At 39.2% G+C, this 20,360-nt stretch overlaps 1 protein-coding gene and 1 long non-coding RNA gene across 5 annotated transcripts in view; one reads left to right on the plus strand and one right to left on the minus strand.

The window, feature by feature from the left end:
- Positions 1 to 20,360, minus strand: part of CNKSR2 (connector enhancer of kinase suppressor of Ras 2) — a 248,492-nt gene that overhangs the window by 112,309 nt on the left and 115,823 nt on the right. For 3 of the 4 annotated variants that reach the window (XM_079972207.1, XM_079972208.1, XM_079972206.1), the window contains exons 2-4: positions 14,014 to 14,177; positions 6,017 to 6,219; positions 1,944 to 2,031 (exon numbers count right to left, since the gene is read on the minus strand). In XM_079972207.1, the coding sequence (XP_079828333.1) occupies positions 1,944 to 2,031; positions 6,017 to 6,219; positions 14,014 to 14,177 (455 nt within the window). Of the gene's footprint in view, positions 1 to 1,943; positions 2,032 to 6,016; positions 6,220 to 7,797; positions 7,958 to 14,013; positions 14,178 to 20,360 lie in introns of those variants that run through there. The other variant, XM_079972209.1, reaches the window with a different exon arrangement.
- Positions 8,031 to 19,312, plus strand: LOC307214010. The gene is made up of 3 exons (XR_013837828.1): positions 8,031 to 8,112; positions 11,888 to 11,936; positions 18,805 to 19,312. It is a non-coding gene; the product is annotated as an uncharacterized lncRNA (long non-coding RNA).

Here is a 20,360-nt window from a genome sequence, read left to right on the forward strand (position 1 = left end):
CCTTGGAAGCATTTGGATGTGAAGAAAAAACCTAATGTAGAAATCTCTCTCCCTCCCTGCATACATCTTAAGGTATGTTAGGAAGCTGCAGCACTATTTTATCAGGTGAACACATCAAGAAGAGACAATCCATGCTTTCCTAAGTATCCATATTAAGTACCAGCCTGAATGGAATGTTTCACTGACATTTTTACATAGAAAGGAGCATAGTTCAGGAGATGGCTTCAAAACACATGATCCCCTGTGCAGTACACAATTATTCACATAAAGATTTCTGTTATGGGAATTATATCAAATGTGTTGAAGAAATTATGTGCAGACATCAGTAGGAACTTTCATGTGTGGGTATTATTATTATTTCTATCTTGCCAAAATGGCTTCTATATATATGTATAATATGAATTGTAGGGAAAGACTTATAAAATGTATTTAACTAACAATAATTTATTGAACTTATTTATATAGGACTATAATTGAAATAAGTATGGCAGCACTAAAACCTTAATACATTTTGTCAAAATGCAACTATAAAGGAAATGTGTCCAAGAAGCCCCAAACCACCATATTTCTCAAGCACAGTGAACAATAATTAAACCGAGAGATCCATGCAGCAGACCCAATACATTTTATACATGCCTTCAAACATAAGAATGAATATAAGAACAATTGCATAATCCCTGCCATTATTTAATTTTATATAATCTCCATGCAGTCAAAGTGATCTTCTAAAAGTAGTCCTTCAGATAAATTATGTCATAAATCTCAAATGCTATGAACTAAAAACAGGTATGTGATACCTTCAATATTAACTATAAATTTTAATGAAGTATGATAGTCCCCAGTTAGCATCACAACACTTCTAAATGTAAACAATAAAACATGGGTATTTAATTTAAATTGTATAATGAAAAACACACAAAATTTACAAGACAATTATTGGTATTATCCTATGCAATGGAAATCTGCCTGCACAATGGGACTTCCAGTTTCCTTCTCCCACCCCTGGCATGCCCCCAAAATCTGCTCCAGAATGTCCCCCAACCTTCCAGAGCAGATTATGTGCAGGAATGTGCAGGGGGCTGCAACAGGGGGATGAACAAGAACGCTAGCTGCATAAGAAAGCACTACTTGCACTAACTGAATCTCACCCTCTGTCCAGCCACAGCCTGTCCAGGCTGTTTGTATTATAATAAATGCATGTTCAATTAAATCAACATTACTTGTAGGTAACTTATCTCAAATAAGTAGAGGCCAACTTTGCACGTGCAGAAGCAATCTTTCAAACATGCCAAAGGGGCATGAGTAAAAATGAGACACTGACTAAAGTATAATAAAATACAGATGGGAGACAGCTATGATCATTATGGCTGATTTTTCTCCACTTTGGTCCCACTCACTTGTAAACTAATATGTTCATATGTTAGTGTTAAACTGCCTGGTGATACTGTTCCTTCTTTATATTCTTTAATAAATAGATCTACAGTGAATATTAATTCCTTCCACTCCAGAAAAGTCAAATGTGCAAATTAATAAATTGCCTTGTTATACTGTTATAGGTGAATAGCCATAAAAAACAGGATACTGTTCTATATTGGGGAGGGGGGTTAGATTTTTATTTAATAAATGTATATCCTGCCTTCTAAATAATTTCTCACAAAGTGGTAAATGAAACATCTCTAAGATACTGGAAATGAATTACTTAATATTAAGTAAGAATTCCAAAGAATACAAAATTTCCTGACACATTCTTCCTCTCCTCTCCCTACAAGGAAATGAACATAAAATCAAGTATTCTAAAATTACCAGGCAGGAATTGGAACTGTAGATATCTTAATTATTAAGCAAATAAAAATGGTTTGACTGTAGAGGAAACCTGTTTACAATATTACACAGAATGCTTCTTTTAAAATAAAATTAAACAAGATATGAAGGTGACCTCATACCTGCTGTACAATAGTTGTTAATTCAAGACAGAGCTGTATGACATTGTTCCTTGTTACAGAATAATCTGTCACAGCAGCAAAAGGTGATCTGAAAAAATGAAAAAGTTTAATAAAATGAAATCATGGTTTCTCTTTAAGTACTAAGTATACACAGACGACTTCAACAATAGCATTTATGAAAAACAAATACGCTACAGTTATATATAACACACCAGGCTTAGGTAAACTCAGCCCTCCAAATGTTTTGAGACTACAATTCCCATCATCCCTGACCACTGGTCCTGTTAGCTAGGGATGATGGGAGTTGTAGTCCCAAAACATCTGAAGGGCCGAGTTTCCCTATGCCTATAATACACTGCTTTGAAAGCAGTTACAGTACAAGATCATTACATGTAGCCATTGCTGAAACTTATTCCTTTGAAGTGTTTTATATTCATAGGATTCTATGACATTTTGAATTGTCAGAACGTAATAAGGGTATTAACATCCTATGGCTTTTGAAGTTTTCCAAATGGATAAAAATGGCTATCTACAATATTTGTGTATTTTGAAAGAGAAAAAATATCTTCTACCCTGTAGCTGCAACTAAATTTGAAGGGAGAAGATTAACCATACCCTCCAACCACTAGGCAAAACAGGTTAATAACCAGAAAAGAAGAAACACATTGGTCCCCAAAGAGAACAAAAGACAACATTTGTGCAGATGCAAATTTCTCTCACGCTATTCTTTGCTACTCTAATACAACATTATTTACATCCCAAGGCAGGAATGTTGCATCATTTATTGAACTGATTTAGGCTGCACTATGAAACACAGCACTATGATTGACCTTAAATGAAAGAAATGTTTTTTTCTTCATATAAAGGGAAATTGGAAATTTTAATTACACAACTTCTACTAAGAGTGAATCTTTCTGCTTATGATCCTTGAACCTGAGGGACTCATTTGTTATTTTTTACTTTTACTACCCATATAAAAATCAGATGTGTACATGTGATAACCCTATCCCTCCCCCTCTGTAGTGCCCCTTTTGATTAAGTTTACAGACATTGACTTCTCAAGGCCACCCAGCAAACTTTGTGACTGAGTAGAGATTTTCCTTTAGATTTGTCAGCCCAAGTGCATTCTACACCTGTAACTGGAACCTGCTGCATACTAATGCAGTGCCCAATGTTCCTCTTCACTGTTGCACTGTATGCCCACCTCTGTGGTGCCCCATTCCATTATCCTACGTTTCTTCCCCCACCCCCAAACTGTCATAGAGCATTTCAAGGTCACTCAGCACATTCATTGGCTTGTTCTGGGGGGGGGGTGTTCAAAAGCCTTTTTGTACTTCTGCAAAACCTCTTTTGAAAACAGAGAAGAGAGAAAATGAACATGAACATTTTAGCATGGGCACAATATTAACCACAACACATGCCAGAAACGTAGCACATTTCCCAGCCATCATCAGTTATGTCTCCTTCTGGATTTTTCTACAGCACTAACGACAATTCTACCCCATTCTGACTTGTAACTTCCATTCAAAGCACTTTAAACTTCACTATTATCTATATTATAAACTACCACAGTTGTTTGCCTTTTGAGCTTTTTAGCATGCTCTACTAGAATAAGGGAAAATGGGAAAAAAGATTTATCTCAGACAATCAGGTAAACAGTGTTTGGTTCTGGGGCTCTCATGAGTACTTTTCTATAAAATGACACAGCAGAGGATAACTACAAAAAGAATCATGTGGAGTGAAATTCTAAGCCAGATTATTTTAAACCCTTTCATACATGACTTCCAAACTATAAAGAATTGTATATTAAGCTTGCTCAAGACTTTCTATCTCAATGATATTTTTTAAAAGACATTTCTTTGAGAAGTTCCTGGTCCTATTCTTCAGGTTATGTGGTTCTCTTCTCACCCTTTAAATTTGTTTCACATGGAAATATGAAACTTGTATTCAACACTAAAAGCATGGAAAGATGGAAAAAATAACAGAAATCTCCGAGGAAACCAGTGAGTTGAAGGAAGGGCGAGGTGTAATGCTGCTGCCAAATGGAGCAGATTTAAATACTGCACTGAAATGGCTGTTTCAACAGGTGGACCAGGAAAGAGTGAAGTGGTCCTAAAGAAAGCAAGTAAAAAAAAAGAGAACCTTATAAATATTCATCTCATTCTTAACATACTCCACAGCGCATTAGCTTTGGAGGCTTTAGGGTTTTAGATTGGGGGAAGCATGAAGACAAAAATAAGACCACTGAAGCCAATTATGCAAAAAGAAAGCAGTATTACTTGGCATGAGAAGGAGGAAAGAACAGGATATATAAGAACAGTTAGCAACCACAGCTTCTAAAACAACTTTCTTCCACAATAGTAGGTACACAAGATGGATAACGTTACTGTCCACGGTAAATCACTTTCATTTTTGCCCTTTGGTATCTTGTTAAAATGTTGTTATTTTGAGTTTCTTGCATTGTCGTATTTTAAGATTCACACACATGATTAGTGAGGTACCATGCAGTGCACAACCTACTATTCCAAACACTGCAGCTGCTAAACTACAGTATTGGGCTTCTGATAACATATTGTAGATCAAATATCCTATTATCTTCTGAAAAACTGCAGAGTATTGAAGAGTAAATTGATAAAGCATATAGCTGTATAGATCCTTTAACAATGGGATAGCAAGCTTGGGCAACGCTCTGTTACATGTGTGTCCCTACAGTGGCAAAATGTTGTTAGGTATGGGATAAAGACAGGTCACCACTAACCAAAATGATTAATCAGCACCACTAATATGCAGTATAAAGTTACTGAGTCTTCAAGAAAAGCAATGGAGAAGATTGAGACTTCATTTGGAAGTTCATCTCTTGAGAGATAAAGAAAGACACAGAGGTGCAGGTCTTTCTAATAGTAGGCCAAATGGTAAGCAGACACACACACAATAAACAGGAATGTAATTCACTTCCAAATTCATCTACTCTTTCCTTGAAGACTTCCCCACTAAAGACTGAGGCCATATTTAAATGAAAGAATGAGCAGCCAGAGTAATCCATGCCTGGGTCACATCCATATGGGATTTTTATAACATGTTGTAAACAGGATATTGACTGGAGTTGGGTGCTTGGAGCATATTACCACAATCATATCATTATCTTAGCTCTCAATTGGTTTCAGGGGATAATTCAAACTGGCAATATTTACATCTTTAATACTCTAAGCCAAATAAATATGAAGACCCACCTTTGAATATTTGTTTCTTTTCCCATTTTTACATTTAATAGCTACCATGGATATGTGGTTCAGAATTTCACTCCACAGAACACAAACAATGGTACCAATGAAGCTTTTCTTTCTGCGCTAATAGTAGATCAGGATCATGGCAAGGGGAAAAAGGGTTAACCCATGCATTCTGGTCCTAATGAAAATAAAATAGCATTGATTGCATGTAACAAATTTGCCTTCATACCTACTTAGCCCTTCATATGAGCCCTACCTGCACTGCCAGTTCTTCCTTGGAAGAACATCTAGGTGTGCCTTGGAATGCAGCAGGTAGCTATAAGCCTTGTGTGCTGAAGTTCCATATTTTAGGCCGTTGGCCTAAAAGGCTATCATTCCTTTGCATTTGGGGGTTTTCTGGATGGCCTATCTCTGTAGCTTTAATATTTTTATTTGATTTGGGGGAATGTATTTTTTCAAACTGAAAAATAAGATACACATTTCAGTGAAATAAAAATACATATGTTTCAATGAAACAAATAATAAGAAACAAAGTACCAAGAGCTGTCATTATTTTGCTCCTTCCTAATGGGTGAAGACATATATTCCAAATATGGCAGAAGTTGTTTCAACATACTTTCTTTGCATTCTGAGGGTTTGACTTCAGGAGAGAAAACTTGTGTTCAGACAGTTTCTACCACACTTGCAGATCCAGACCAAATGTTGTGATAGTTCCTCTTTTTTTAAAAGCAGGTAACTACAATTAGCAGGTATAGCTTTATAATATTGTGTTCTAACAAACAGCATATGAACATGTAGGTGAATGTGCATGACTAAAATGGTCATCCATGAAAGTCCTGAAATTACCTGTCTAGCCAAGCCAGGAGACTTTTTGCTGCTCCAATCAGATCCACCACTGAGGTAAGGAAATCATTTGGTAATTTTCTGCTGGTTCTGCCATCATAGTGACCACTTCTCCTTCTTCCCGCAATAAAGTTCTGAAGGTTTTTGGCAGACGCATTTAGCTTGTGAGAAAGTGTCTTTAGGTTTTCAGTTTCCAGTCCATAGTTCTGCATTTAAAAGAAATTGGGAAAACAGTTCTTCATCTTTATAGAAAGCACTTAAAAAACCCAAGGATGGTTAAAATCTAAGCATACATGGCAAACTGCTTTAAAAAGTCCTTGCATGCTTTGTTTCCAAAAAAATATTGACAGAGACTTGGGCAAAAGTCTATGTAATCTTTATCTAGGGAAACAAACAAGTGTACTTTTCTGATATCCTGTAAAGCAATTTTAAGCCTTTAATCAATTTAACCTCTCTATAGACCCACTTTCATCTGTGTGACATAAGAAATGATCTGCTCTGTCAATACAGGAAACTGAATCTTGAATCTCATGTAAACTAAACTATATCTATTTAATGCAGAAGAGGTGGCCCTCCTCTTGCCAGGGGCTAACATTTTTTAAGTCCTCCAAGCCTGAAGCCAAAAGCCACATCTTTACAGCAACAAGTATGGTCATACTCATTTATAACTAACATATTCATATTGTATAACCATGTGGGCTGCAGATGATGAAGTACTGTCTTAACTCTTGCCTTCCTTTGAGTAGTTTTTATCAATGTGTGGATATTTCTAGGAAAAGCTTCCAATATGCTGTGAAGCTTATCCTTAAAATGTACTTAGTTAAGAAAACCAACTTTAATTTTTTTTTTTATTTTTTTTTTTGCTATTGTTACATAATACCTACCTACACTAAATCATCTTAATCCAGATGCAGCTATGGCTTGCACGGTGCACATGTGAGCTAGCTCATTTGTTTGAATAGATGGTTTGACTAAATGGAGTACAATCCAAAGTAGACACTCCTCAGATGTGTGGAAAAACCCTTACAAACAATAATTTTCATGGGTGGCATTCAATTAAGTTTCACTCACAGCTGATCCATTGAAATTTATGAAAATGACTAAGTTAGATCCATTGATTTCAACAGGCCTACTCTGAGTAAGACTTAGTTAAATCCCACCTCACGTGTGTTATGCTTTGCGGAGTTTTAAATTGTGGTTTTGTCTTATTTGATTTACTTTAAATATTTCTTTGACAAATTACAATAAAGGTGGCATTTTAAGAAAGAAAGTTAATGCTTGCAACAAAATGCTGAGTTGGAACACTGGTGCTCAACTGGGCTCTGAACCATTACCTCTTTTGCACAAGGACCCCGTCCCCGCATGTACACAGCTCATTTTTAAACTAAGGAAGGGGAAATGGGATTGCCAAATTATTTAAACATACACTATAAAAGGAACATATTTTTGTAAGTACAAATTTATTGGCTATAATATATGATAGCAATTATTATCCACAAAACTTGCTATTCGACTATAAGATCTCCGTCTAAGAAAACGAAAGTTAAGGATGCCGAAAAATGGCAGAAGAAAAAAATTGTGTCTCTCTGGGAGTAAGTCTTCATTATATGTGCTCACAATTTATTCCGATTAACCTGGCAAAAGGGAGTCTAGGCTATAGCTGTTATGAACAAAAAACAGTCCTGCTGGATCAGTGGACCCATCTAGTCCAATGTCCACTTCTCACAGAGACCAAACATATGCTTCTGAGGAAACCCACAAGCAGGCTTTGAGCAAAACAACACCTTTCCCATCAGTAGGACTCTTAGCAGCTGGTATTCAGAAGTACAGTGGAGGTAAATAGTAGAGGTAAAACAAACCCATCAGGGCTAGGAACCATTTATTGCCTTATTAATCCCCAAAATAAACCTCGTGTCACTTCTGCCCCCACTACCCTGTGTTATTAGTTACAGTAACTTTAGGAGAAATAGAATGTTGGTAGATGCATGACAGTTGATGTGACAGTTGACAGTTAATGACGAGACGTTATGCTTTAGCTCTCAATTCCGAAACATTCCAAAATCTCCGCTCAGGCATCAGTATCATCAGTATCAAAATAGGTGCCTTTCTGGTGCTTCTTTAGCCAATACTAATCAATTTTCACAAATACAGACAGCTCAAAAGAATTATAACACCTCACATCTAGCAGGTTTTGGCGTGGGGAAGGGGGATGGCTATCTTTAGGCACATCCGGCCTAACAACTTGACAGAATGGTTGGGTTTCCTCCTTAAGCCTTTCACAGTCCTCAGTACCTGTGCAGGGACCCATAAATTAGTTTCAGGCATGGACAAAATTTTGCTGTGAAATGGGGACATGAGAAAAACAGTGGGGAAGACTCCTGCTGTTTCTTTCTCCAGACTTCAACACAAGTGAGAGCTCAGATCAGGCAATATGTGTTGCTGAGCCTTGTTTTTGATTAAAAGCCTGAGAAACTTACCCTTGAGCAAGATGGCAAGTGGATGACTGATCATGTGAGTTTTTTTTAAAAAAAAATAAATCATTTAATGTGTCAACACGAATAGACGTTATTAATATTGCAGTTGTTGTATAAGGGATTATTATTATGACCAGAATGTAATGGAAATTAATAAGATTCTGGAATGCAGAAATGAAGCAAATAATCAAGCCATCAATTCTAGCACATAGGGGGCCACCTTATCTAAATTATATAATTCAGTACTTGAACGATTGGTATTAATAATTGTATTATAAATTGGTACTGCTATAATGAGGCTACTATTGGATTGTAATTGAAAACTAATAAAAAATATTATCGGATTATGTGAGAAAAAATAAGAAGCCTTTAAATAATCCATAACAATAAAGTGTCTCCATCTTATCATTCCACTTTATGCCACATAATGTATTGTTATGCTAGGTCTCTTTACCCAGGAAACTATGCCTTTAAAATAGCAAATCAGCCCTCTGCCTGGTTCCCTGTAACCTCACATCTCACAGTGAGGGTACCACCAGAAGGCCCTCAGAGCTGGACCTCAGTGTCTAGGCAGAATGATGGGGGTGAAGACGCTCCTTCAGGTATACTGGGCCGAGGCCATTTAGGGCTTTAAAGGTCAGCACCAACACTTTGAATTGTGCTTAGAAATGTACTGGGAGCCAGGTCCATTAATTGGGAGTGAAATCATAACTATCTAATGGTTGCCAGGCCCATTAATTACCACAGTCAATTAAAATTCTGAGTAAAAACAGTTTGAACTGTTTATATACCACCTTTAATCCTATTACATACATACATAAATACATATATAATTTTCTTCGCATGCCACCTTTCCACAGTTCAAACCATGCTCAAGGCAGCTTACAACTTGAAAATAAAACATTAAAAATCCGCAACCAGTTTCAAAATAAAGCATAACATGATCTAAAATAAAGATTAAAAGAACAAACAGCAACAACCGCCACAAAAAAAACCAAACACCCCAGTGATCTTGAGGTAGGTCACAATGGTTTAAAATACAAAAAGCAAAAAGCAAAAAGCAAAAAAAAAAAAAAAAAAAAAGCGCCAAAGGTGAAATATAATTAAAATTGTAATCACCAATCCATCTGTTAAATATTATAAAGGACATGGCCATGTTTCCCCATGCATTACATGCACAACCAATTCAGAACCCGGGCAGTCTAAGTAGGCAGCAGCTGAATGGCAATAGACGGCTCCACAACTGGAGTGCTATTGCCAATGAAATAGACTCTCCTCCCCATAGGATGGCTGGGCTTGTTGGAGAATGAGTCAAATCAAGCTCAATGCTGAAGTGGGGATGAGTTTGTTGTGTGTGAATGTGAGAGACAAAGACAGACAAAGAGAACGTATGCTATGGGGGGGGGGTTGTGTGAGAGAGAAAGGGATGGGAGAGAACATAATCTTATACTGAATTAGACCACTGTTCTATCTAGCTCAGTGTTTTCTATGTTGACTAGCAGCAGCTCTCCAGGGTTTGAGGCATGGGGCATTCCTAGCCCAACCTGGAGATGCCAGGGACTTTCTGCATGAAAAGATAGATGCTCTACCACTGAGCTACAGCCGTTCCCCCTGGAGCATGTGCTGTATGTGTGGCATGTTTGAATGCATATCTGCTAGCAGTGCATGCCAGTGACAGTGGGTTCAGGGTAGACACACTAATTTTTGGCAGTGCTCACTTTCACTTTGGTCACTAACATGCAGCTCTCAGAGGGTTGGCGAACAGCAAATCCAGTCAAAAAAGGTTAGCCACCCCTGCCCTAGGCCTTCGTTGAATGCTTTTGCAGTCACATCATGCTGCTGAAGAAGCAAACTTTTCTCCACGAAAGTTCATGCCAGAATTTATACATAAGTAAGATTCCACAGATTCCACAGGGGACGCAGGTGGCGCTGTGGGTTAAAGCCTCAGCGCCTAGGACTTGCCGATCGAAAGGTCGGCGGTTCGAATCCCTGCGGCGGGGTGCGCTCCCGCTGCTCGGTCCCAGCGCCTGCCAACCCAGCAGTTCGAAAGCACCTCCGGGTGCAAGTAGATAAATAGGGACCGCTTACCAGCGGGAAGGTAAACGGCGTTTCCGTGTGCGGCTCTGGCTCGCCAGATGCAGCTTTGTCACGCTGGCCACGTGACCCGGAAGTGTCTCCGGACAGCGCTGGCCCCTGGCCTCTTGAGTGAGATGGGCGCACAACCCCAGAGTCTGTCAAGACTGGCCCGTACGGGCAGGGGTACCTTTACCTTTACCTTTAAGATTCCACAGTGCTCTTGGAATTTTGCTATAACAAATTAACATGGCCACTCTGAATTGGCACTTCTTATGTGGAAACCTTTCAAAGAGGCTTCTTAGAGGTTAGCAATGTGGCACTACTCCAGCTGTGTATGACAAATCTTTCTTTTAAGAAAAGACTATTGATCCTATTCCCTGATGCAGTTCCTTCCAAACCCTTTTTCTTATTGTCCAGACCACCAAGTGACTGGAAGACATTCTTTACTTATTTAGAAAAGGTATAACTGCACTCTTAGCTTGGGGCTTCAACGTAGAATGTAATAAAACTGTTATGTTCAGGATCCAAAACATGTCATGGCAATCAAGTCTAAGGTTCTTCAAGAAATCTCCTCACATATGCATATACTTATACACGTAATCTGAGGAAAAGCTAGAAACAGAAGCTTTAGTAGTATTACAATAGAAAAACCTGATGCAACTAAGGTTTGATTTCTCTCTTTCTCTCCTCTCACGCTATTATAGTGTGGATGTATGCTTATGAAAATGTGACCAACAAACTTGAAATGTAAGCTCTTATGTAAGCAATTGCACATCATCTTTCACAAGTGCAAGAATCCAAACAGATTCAGCTGTTGTACAAGTGGGCTAGGAAAACTAGTCATCACCTGCTGCTGCATCATTCATTTTTTAACCTATGATTTATATTCTGGTCTGCATTCTGCTAAGGATACATAGATTCACTGACTAAAATACTGACTAGAAACTGAAGGCTATGTTCCAAATCAGTAAGCAGGCATATTATTACTACTGTCACTTCTGGTTTTTTCTGTATTAAAAGCTCAAGCTGTGTACAATGTTGTTAGATCCTTAAACGTATGAATGCAGTTTCTATCCACAGTGTCTGTTCAAGGGAACAAATACATGTTCATGTTCACTTGTGGCTTTTAAAACAATTAAAACAGCAAGGTGATGATATGGCTACTTTACTTAATTCTTTCCACAATCTATGGAATGGACTGCAATGCCAATTTCTCCAACTTCTGTAGATCTCTTATAAAATTAATATTTTTTTTACAAAATTCTCAGGTAACTATGAAACTATCTATTGTTGAGCTCAGAATAATTCTTTTACTTTCGTGCAGGTATAACTTTGAGGCAAATGTGAAAAGGCCATGAGCAATGTGACATTTTGTAAGTATAATATGCATGCTGCTTTTACTAAAAGTACAAAGGATGAGAATAGATTTTTAAAGCACAATAGTTTTTATTATAAACATCTAAGAAGCAAAGCAACAGCAGGGAGTAGGACTGAGGAAGCCTAATATATAAAATCTACAGAAGCAATTAGCTGAGTGCTGCTGCTATTTCTGCTCTTATAACAGAAGGAGAAAAAGTTAAAAATCCAAGAGCTATGAAGCTAGGGTGTTATGAAAGCCAGATTTTTTTTAATATCCTAGTTTAACAGTGTCACTAACCCTAGTGTCACTAACCCCTAACCCTAACCCTAACCCTCCACTGATTTGCAGGATATCTTCAGGAGAAGAAAAGGCTAAGTACTAAACCCTACACAAATATGGAGTGGAGACCCTAAGACAGTTGGATAGCACCTTGCACACTTTTTTCTGGCAACTCTTACAGCCAAGCTGGTGCCAAACACATTGCTCTGCTTTCCTTTGGACCACACCAGCAAGGCTGAATGGGGGGGATCTGGTCACCGGGGAGGACACTTTGGTGCTGTTAATGCAGCAGTTTAACTTCACCCCCAGAAGGCACACTCCACTGTCTCTCAAGACAGATGAGTGCCAACAACAACAACCCAGCCTTTCAGGGGGGAAACATCCCAAAGTGGCCAGACTTTTGTTACTTTTTGCTCCATATTCCATAAAAAGGTAAAGGGACCCCTGACAATTAAGTCCAGTTGTGAACGACTCTGGGGTTGCGGCGCTCACCTTGCTTTAAAGGCTGAGGGAGCCGATGTTTGTCCGCTTCTGCAGACAGTTTTTCTGGGTCATGTGGCCACCATGACTAAGCCACTTCTGGCGAAACCAGAGCAGCGCACGGCAACACCGTTTACCTTCCCAACAGAGCGGTACCAATTTATCTACTTGAACTGTGTGCTTTTAAACTGCTAGGTTGGCAGGAGCCGGGACCGAACAATGGGAGCTCACTCTGTCGCAGGGATTCGAACCGCTGACCTTTCGATCGGCAAGCCCAAGTGGCACAGTGGTTTAACCCACAGCGCCACCCGCGTCCCGCTCCATATTCCATACTCCTCTCCTATTGTTTGCATAATTGTAACAAGTCCCTTGAATTTATTACCTACCAGTTAGACCTCAAATGCAACCAGGGCTGTCTTAAGCATATGCAGCACCAGGATGCAAAGATCTGCCCAGTACCCACCCCCCAGGTTGCCCAGAGTTGCCGACCTTTTTTTAGGGGGGGGGAACCCCAAGTTTATTGATTTTTTTTAAGGAAAGTTTTCCCAAAGTTGTTGACCTTTGCTCAGGAAAAGAAAACAGGAAACGTAAGGAGCCCAGCACAACAAACCAGGCATTGGGCACCTTGTGGTGTAAGCAGCGTACACTGGGTGGGCCTCTCTATGGCCCTACACCAATCCCAGGTGCACAGGAGGGCGGAGCCACCCAGCTGCCTCAGAACCTCGCCCCCAAACTTGCGGCGCAGAGCCACCCGTAGCAGAACAGCTCCCATAGCTTGTCTCTCCGCCGCCTCACCCCTTACCTCTCCCTTTTAATTTTAACTAGGTATTCAAATACATAATTGGTTTTTAACTGCAGGCTCAGTTCAAAAACATGTTCAAAAACACGTGAAGTAATTGATAGACTCTGGGTACTAGTAAAATGTTTTTTTCTAAACATGATGTAATCATAAGCAGTCTTGAAAAGTCCCCAAAATAAACTCTATACAAAACCAATTTTCTCTTAAGGCAACTGCAGGTTCTAGTGCAACTCTTGAAAATGCAAAACACGTGCTCAGAGTCCTGTTAAACAGCACTGGCAATAACACCGAATTTTGAGAGATATCACAGATCAATTCTCATCATGCTGACTAGCCTCCTCAATTAAAATTCAGTTCTGTAATACTGTAAGAAACAGGCACATTGAAACTGATGTGATTAAAAGTGGAGGATTCTAGATTGATGTAGTAATTTAAAGAACATTTGTGGCATTCAAACTGCAAAAAAAATAAAAAAAATTCTGACAAAAATTGTCTCTCTTGCCACCCAACAATCTATCACAAAGACATTTACCAATGCACAGAGCAAGTCAACTGCTTCTAAGATGAGTTCTTGATGACCAATTCGAGTAACCCCTAGATCCTCCAGTTCTTGATGAGTGATACGTAGCAACTGATCTCCACCAATCTTTTCTCTCTCAAAATTCTTGATATACTGCTGCAGACAATCATCGAGACCTAAAACAAAAACAAACAAAAAATGTGTGAAGGGAAGAAAGAATTATTTTTCTGTATAAATGAAATAAGGGGAAATCTATACTAGACTGAATAATTTAAGCAAAATGTTTCACAAACTGATCAACAGAGATTTGAACACTTAGATGAATATGGAGGGAAACAGAATCAAAATTCTTGTATAAAATTATTTAGCTTCGTTGAAGGAGTAGTCCACTAATTTGTTCTCACATATTAAAGCCACATACAGTACCTTTAAACCCTAGTTTCAAACTAACTTTCAGCAGTGCTAATACTGACTACAGTAGTAGAATTTATGCAGAAACAATAAGGAATGAAGAAAATGAAGGCTCAAACCCATTGCTAAATATGGTTAAGAGGTCAGCAATGTTAAGTTTGTCTGCACCTGGCCTATGTAGTTTTCTCATTCCTTGTACCATGCTCACTTTCGTCACAACATAGCAGCTCAGTTCATGCAGGTTTCATTGTCATTTCTCAATTCTGTTTTAAAGTCTTAATTCTTCAGCCAGAACACCATGCAAACACCAGTCCCATACAAAGGCATGCATGACACTTGACTATACAAATAACAGCATAATTTTATGCATGTTCAGTACTTATTTTCACTTTTAAAATGATATAATTGTGGTTCAATGACAATACTAATTAGTATTATGTAAGTCTTTTAATGCTGGTTTTCAGGTGAACCTCACAAATATAGCTGAATTTACCACACAGTCACAAATGCTGTTATTCAACCTAAAGCTTGGGCCTCTGGGTACTAGAACTGCTGATTTGCTAAAAAAAGTAAGTGATTTGCACTTGAAGTAACTTGGTCTTCATGCTATACAGCAAACTATTAAAACAGGAAATATTGTCTACCACTCAGCTATCATCAAGGTTGGTGGCCTTTAGCTCGGGTAGCGGTTAGGCATTGGAATAATGTGTTGTGGTGTGTCGAAGTGCTAGGTGTGGCCATCGCCTATGCCTTCAATTTCTAGGGGTATTCCGTTAATGGAATCTGGCGGTCGTGTATTCCGTCCGAAGCCTGCTTGGCGGGAGGCCATGGCACGACCCTCGGTGACATCAGGGGTGAGCCTATAGTTGGATTAGCATCAACAGGTGATGAACCCCTGGTGAATAAACCCACTTGTTTCGCGATCCAATGCCTAAGCCAATACCATTTCATTGCTGTAATCAATAAAGTTGTGGCCTTTTCTAGCCCATTAACCTTATATCACGTGTCCCTGTGTCTTCATTTTACTTCGCGGGGGTCGGGTCCTCGAACCACAAAGACTCTCCTCCCTGAAAGAGAGGGGAGTGGTTGTGGACGGGAGCCCGAGCACCGCTCCTAGCAGGGGGCGTTGCCCCCTGCCTCCAGCTCACCTGGCTGGCACTCACGCCCCCCCAGGTGGCTGTCCAACCGGGTGCCATGGGGGGGCGTGTCCAGCAGCCTTTATGCTGCAGTGCCAGCCTCCCCCCCGGCCTCATTTCTCTTTGTCGTCCTGGGCGAGTCACCCACCCTCCACTCCCTTTGAGTTAGGGCTTAGGTCATTGGCCTTGCTATGGACCTTAGGTTGGTCGCCCCGGTTGCCCGGGGGGCCTGGTAGGAGTTTTTCCATTTGGCATTAGGCTTTTTGGTTTTTTCGCCTACCTCGTAGCAATCGTCACAACTTTTTGGTGGTATTGGTGGGTAGGTTAGGCATTGGAATAATGTGTTGTGGTGTGTCGAAGTGCTAGGTGTGGCCATCGCCTATGCCTTCAATTTCTAGGGGTATTCCGTTAATGGAATCTGGCGGTCGTGTATTCCGTCCGAAGCCTGCTTGGCGGGAGGCCATGGCACGACCCTCGGTGACATCTGGGGTGAGCCTATAGTTGGATTAGCATCAACAGGTGATGAACCCCTGGTGAATAAACCCACTTGTTTCGCGATCCAATGCCTAAGCCAATACCTTTTCATTGCTGTAATCAATAAAGTTGTGGCCTTTTCTAGCCCATTAACCTTATATCACGTGTCCCTGTGTCTTCATTTTACTTCGCGGGGGTCGGGTCCTCGAACCACAAACAGCAAACTATTAAAACAGGGAATATTGTCTACCACTCAGCTATCATCAAGGTTGGTGGCCTAGAATCAAGTAGGTGGTATTTCCATATCAGCATCAGACCCCTCCTGGAAGAGTGTAATGTTGCCCCATATGATGAGATAACTATATCAGTGGTGAGAAAAGGCACACCACAAGTATTACACAAAGGCATTTTGCATAATAAATGTACTGTGGTTACCAACAATGATATACAGCCTTAAGATGTCAGAAAGCTGTTGCACTTATATCCAGTTTATGGAATTCAGATTTGCATGTGTGCTGAATAAAGCATCTTAACTATATTTTTAGGTCAAAGACAAATTTCATTCATCAAAACATAATACTTGAGACATGCATTAAATCCTAAGACATCTGTTCTACAAGCAAGTGTTAAATAATTGCAAGTAAAATAATAGCTGTCATTTTGAATAAGTTCGTGCCATAAATTAACAACATTTTATCATCCTTTTTTTTTAACTAAATATTAAAGCTCTTTTGATGCTCATGATTTAATTACTGCATTGAAGTCCTATTTCAACAACTGCAAAATGCAATCAGGTGGGACAGATTGTTCTTGATCTTATGTCAAAACTAGTGTGATTTTAATATAATAATTTGATGGTAATGTTACAATTACAATGCATCACTGGAATAGAAATTTATTTCTTCCATGAAACAGTTGCTTTATGATAAGAGAGCTAAGTATCAATTATTTCTGAATGCAATAGGAAAATAAGGGTAAGGGTTTTGACCTAGCAACATATGCAATGACTTTATAACAGGACAAGCACTGTTCAGCAATTTCATGGTTGAACATAATAAGAGTCTCTGTTCACTTCCCCCCAGTAAGTTGTTTAACGATTTGGTCATTTCCAAGATACAGCTGTGCAAACAATATTTCATGTCTAGCTAGTCATCACTGTGTCTTAGTCCTTAGTCTACCTACCTCTCTCACACCCTTCCTGGGCAGGGCAGTGATGAGAAAAATCAAGTTATACACATGTACCGGCAGATATAAATGTTGAAAATATTGTAAAGATCAACTCATGTAATAATTTTATTACCTTTCAGAATCCTTGTACGAGTCAGCCACGAGTTAGCCACTCGCTTTCAAAAATTAAATTCACTGAATAAGTATATGAGTGTTGTTTCTTTCAAAATCAAGAAGGCCTTTAGATCTCCCAAAAAGCATATGACCAAAAAAAAAGCATATGAACACACAATAATTGATTGATTGATTTTAAAAGAATTATATGGGGCATCTTAAATGATACATGTGGATCATATTTTGGAAGTGTTTTTAACATGGAAAGATTTAGTTCAAATGAAAATGTTCAATCGCCTAAGAAAAAATCATGTATATGAGCGAAGTTCCAATTTTAGTTCATACATAGGTACTAACCAGTAATTCAAAAGCAGTGCCTGACGGTTTCCAAACATAGACCAAAACCTCCTCCTGGGAGCCATCATTCCAAATTGGGCACCAATATTGTCAGAAGCATCCAAATTGGTGCAGTTTGTAACTGTCAGACTAAACTGGATGATGTCACATGAAACACAGGAAAAATATCTTCATTGGCATCCAAATCAGCATGGTTTGGAACAGTTTGTTCTGCCATCTTGATTCAAATGGGGTCCAACCATTTCTAAAAGTAAACCAAGTGCTGCTTCCTGATCTTAGTAACAGTCTTGCCAAATTGGGTGACAATATATTCAGAGGCATCCAAATCAGTGCTGTTTAGAATGGATCAGTCCACCATCTTGATTCAGAATGGTGCCTGTCCAAACATAGGCCAAAAACCCACTCATCGATCTTAGCAACCGTCAAGTCAAATAGGCCATGCTAACTCCAGAGGCATCAAAATTTGTGCAGTTTGGAACATTTCAGTCCACCATCTTAATTCATAATGGTACACAATGTCAATCAAACATAGACAAAAACTGGCTTCTCCACTTTGGGAACTGTCACACTAAGTTTGGCAACCATATCACAAAAGGCATTAAAATGCATGGAGAACAGACAGATGGGCAAAATATATAGCAGACATACAAAATTGCATGGAAATCTGGAAAAAAAAACAATTAAGAACTATACAGGAAACTTACATAATTGTTGAAATTCCCAGAATCTCAAAGCTTGTATACAAAGCTAAGGATGCAATTCTATGCACACTCACTTTTGCTGCTTATCAGTTTGTGCCAAATCTGTTGTTTGAAAACTTCACCTAACGTATGCTGACCATAGTTTTTAGTGCAGTATTTTTGTTCTTATATATTGTATACTAACAAGCATATACGTTAAGTAATATGTTACATAGTAATAGCAAACTATATCAGTAGCATTTAATATTGGTGTGTGTTAGAAGTTAGCTGACACACAAAGCAAATATATGAGTTTTAGGTCTATGCAAGCAACTAGATACAATGCTAAGCAAATAATAATCATAACAGAAGCAGAAGCAGCTGGGTTCTTTATAACAAAACCAAAACTTGATTGGGGCTATTTGAAGCTTATAATAAATCTCATGTGTTTGTTTTATTTGTAGGCCCAATCAATGGACTAGGTTTATGGAAGACATAACAAGCAATAACCACACAGAAACACACAGAATATTACTGTGAAAAGACAACACATTTACGAATGATATTCCTGTTCTTTCTCAGCTCGACTGATAGTCATTGGAAGAACAAATTATCACTGCAAATGCCAAATCACACCTCTTTAAGTCTCTTCTCCACAGATCATTTTGTTGAGAGCCAACTGGCAGCAAGAGTCATGTTCTCTTTCCCCTATCCTCCAAGGTTCTATTGAGGAAGGCCCCTTTCCTAAGGCCAATTTTCCAAGCCTGCCAGATCACTTCTTTCTGAGAGTCAAATGCCAAATGCCATTGCTCCTCTCCCCATTTTTTCTGCTCCAAACTACACAACCGCAACAGAGACTACTATTTCAGCTAGCTCAAAGGTGAAGGACTGGATCAGTGGAAAGCTAGGAAAACACAGTAAAACCAGATTGCTTTGGAACAATAACTACTATAAAGCAATGCAATAGTTGAATTGATCCTGGGTTTTTTTTGTTACCTGAAAATTACAATTTGCTAATTGCAAGAACAGTTCAAATACACTTTTTCTATTAAGTATATCTAAAAATATGCTAATATCCTTTCTTAGTAATATGAAGAATATCACATGTGATCTATATTCATTTTACAGAAAATGAACACACACACAAAATTAAACAAAAATCTAAATAATTCCTGACAATATGCATTTAATCATCACTTCAAAACAGAATGTATAACTTATCAGACTTTAGAAAATGATTTGAAGCTCTCTCAGTTACTCCATAAGTACACTGATGAATGACATACACATAGCTCACATCTGTCAAGGGCATCATTTCCACTTACAATTATCATTATCCAAACTGTCCTCCCTATCATGTTAACTTCCACTCATGTTGTCATGTACCTTCAATATACATGTTTGATAGCTGTGTAGAACCACTTTGCAGTAATATACTGGCACTCAAGTAATAATAATAATAATAATTTATTATTTGTACCCCGCCCATCTGGCTGGGTTTCCCCAGCCACTCTGGGCGGCTTCCAACAAAGATGAAAAATACACTAAAATGTCACATATTAAAAACTTCCCTGAACAGGGCTGCCTTCAGATGTCTTCTGAATGTCAGGTAGTTGTTTATCGCTTTGACATCTGATGGGAGGGCATTCCACAGGGTGGGCGCCACTACCGAGAAGGCCCTCTGCCTGGTTCCCTGTAACTTGGCCTCTCGCAGTGAGGGAACCGCCAGAAGGCCCTCGGAGCTGGACCTCAGTGTCCGGGCAGAACGATGGGGGAGGAGACGCTCCTTCAGATATACTGGACCGAGGCCATTTAGGGCTTTAAAGGTCAGCACCAACACTTTGAATTGTGCTCGGAAACGTACTGGGAGCCAATGTAGGTCTTTCAAGACCGGTGTTATATGGTCTTGGCGGCCGCTCCCAGTCACCAGTCTAGCTGCCGCATTCTGGATTAGTTGTAGTTTCCGGGTCACCTTCAAAGGTAGCCCCACGTAGAGCGCATTGCAGTAGTCCAAGCGGGA

The sequence above is a fragment of the Podarcis cretensis genome (genome assembly GCF_951804945.1).
Source record: "Podarcis cretensis genome assembly, chromosome: 4".
NCBI classification, from domain to species: domain Eukaryota; kingdom Metazoa; phylum Chordata; class Lepidosauria; order Squamata; family Lacertidae; genus Podarcis; species Podarcis cretensis.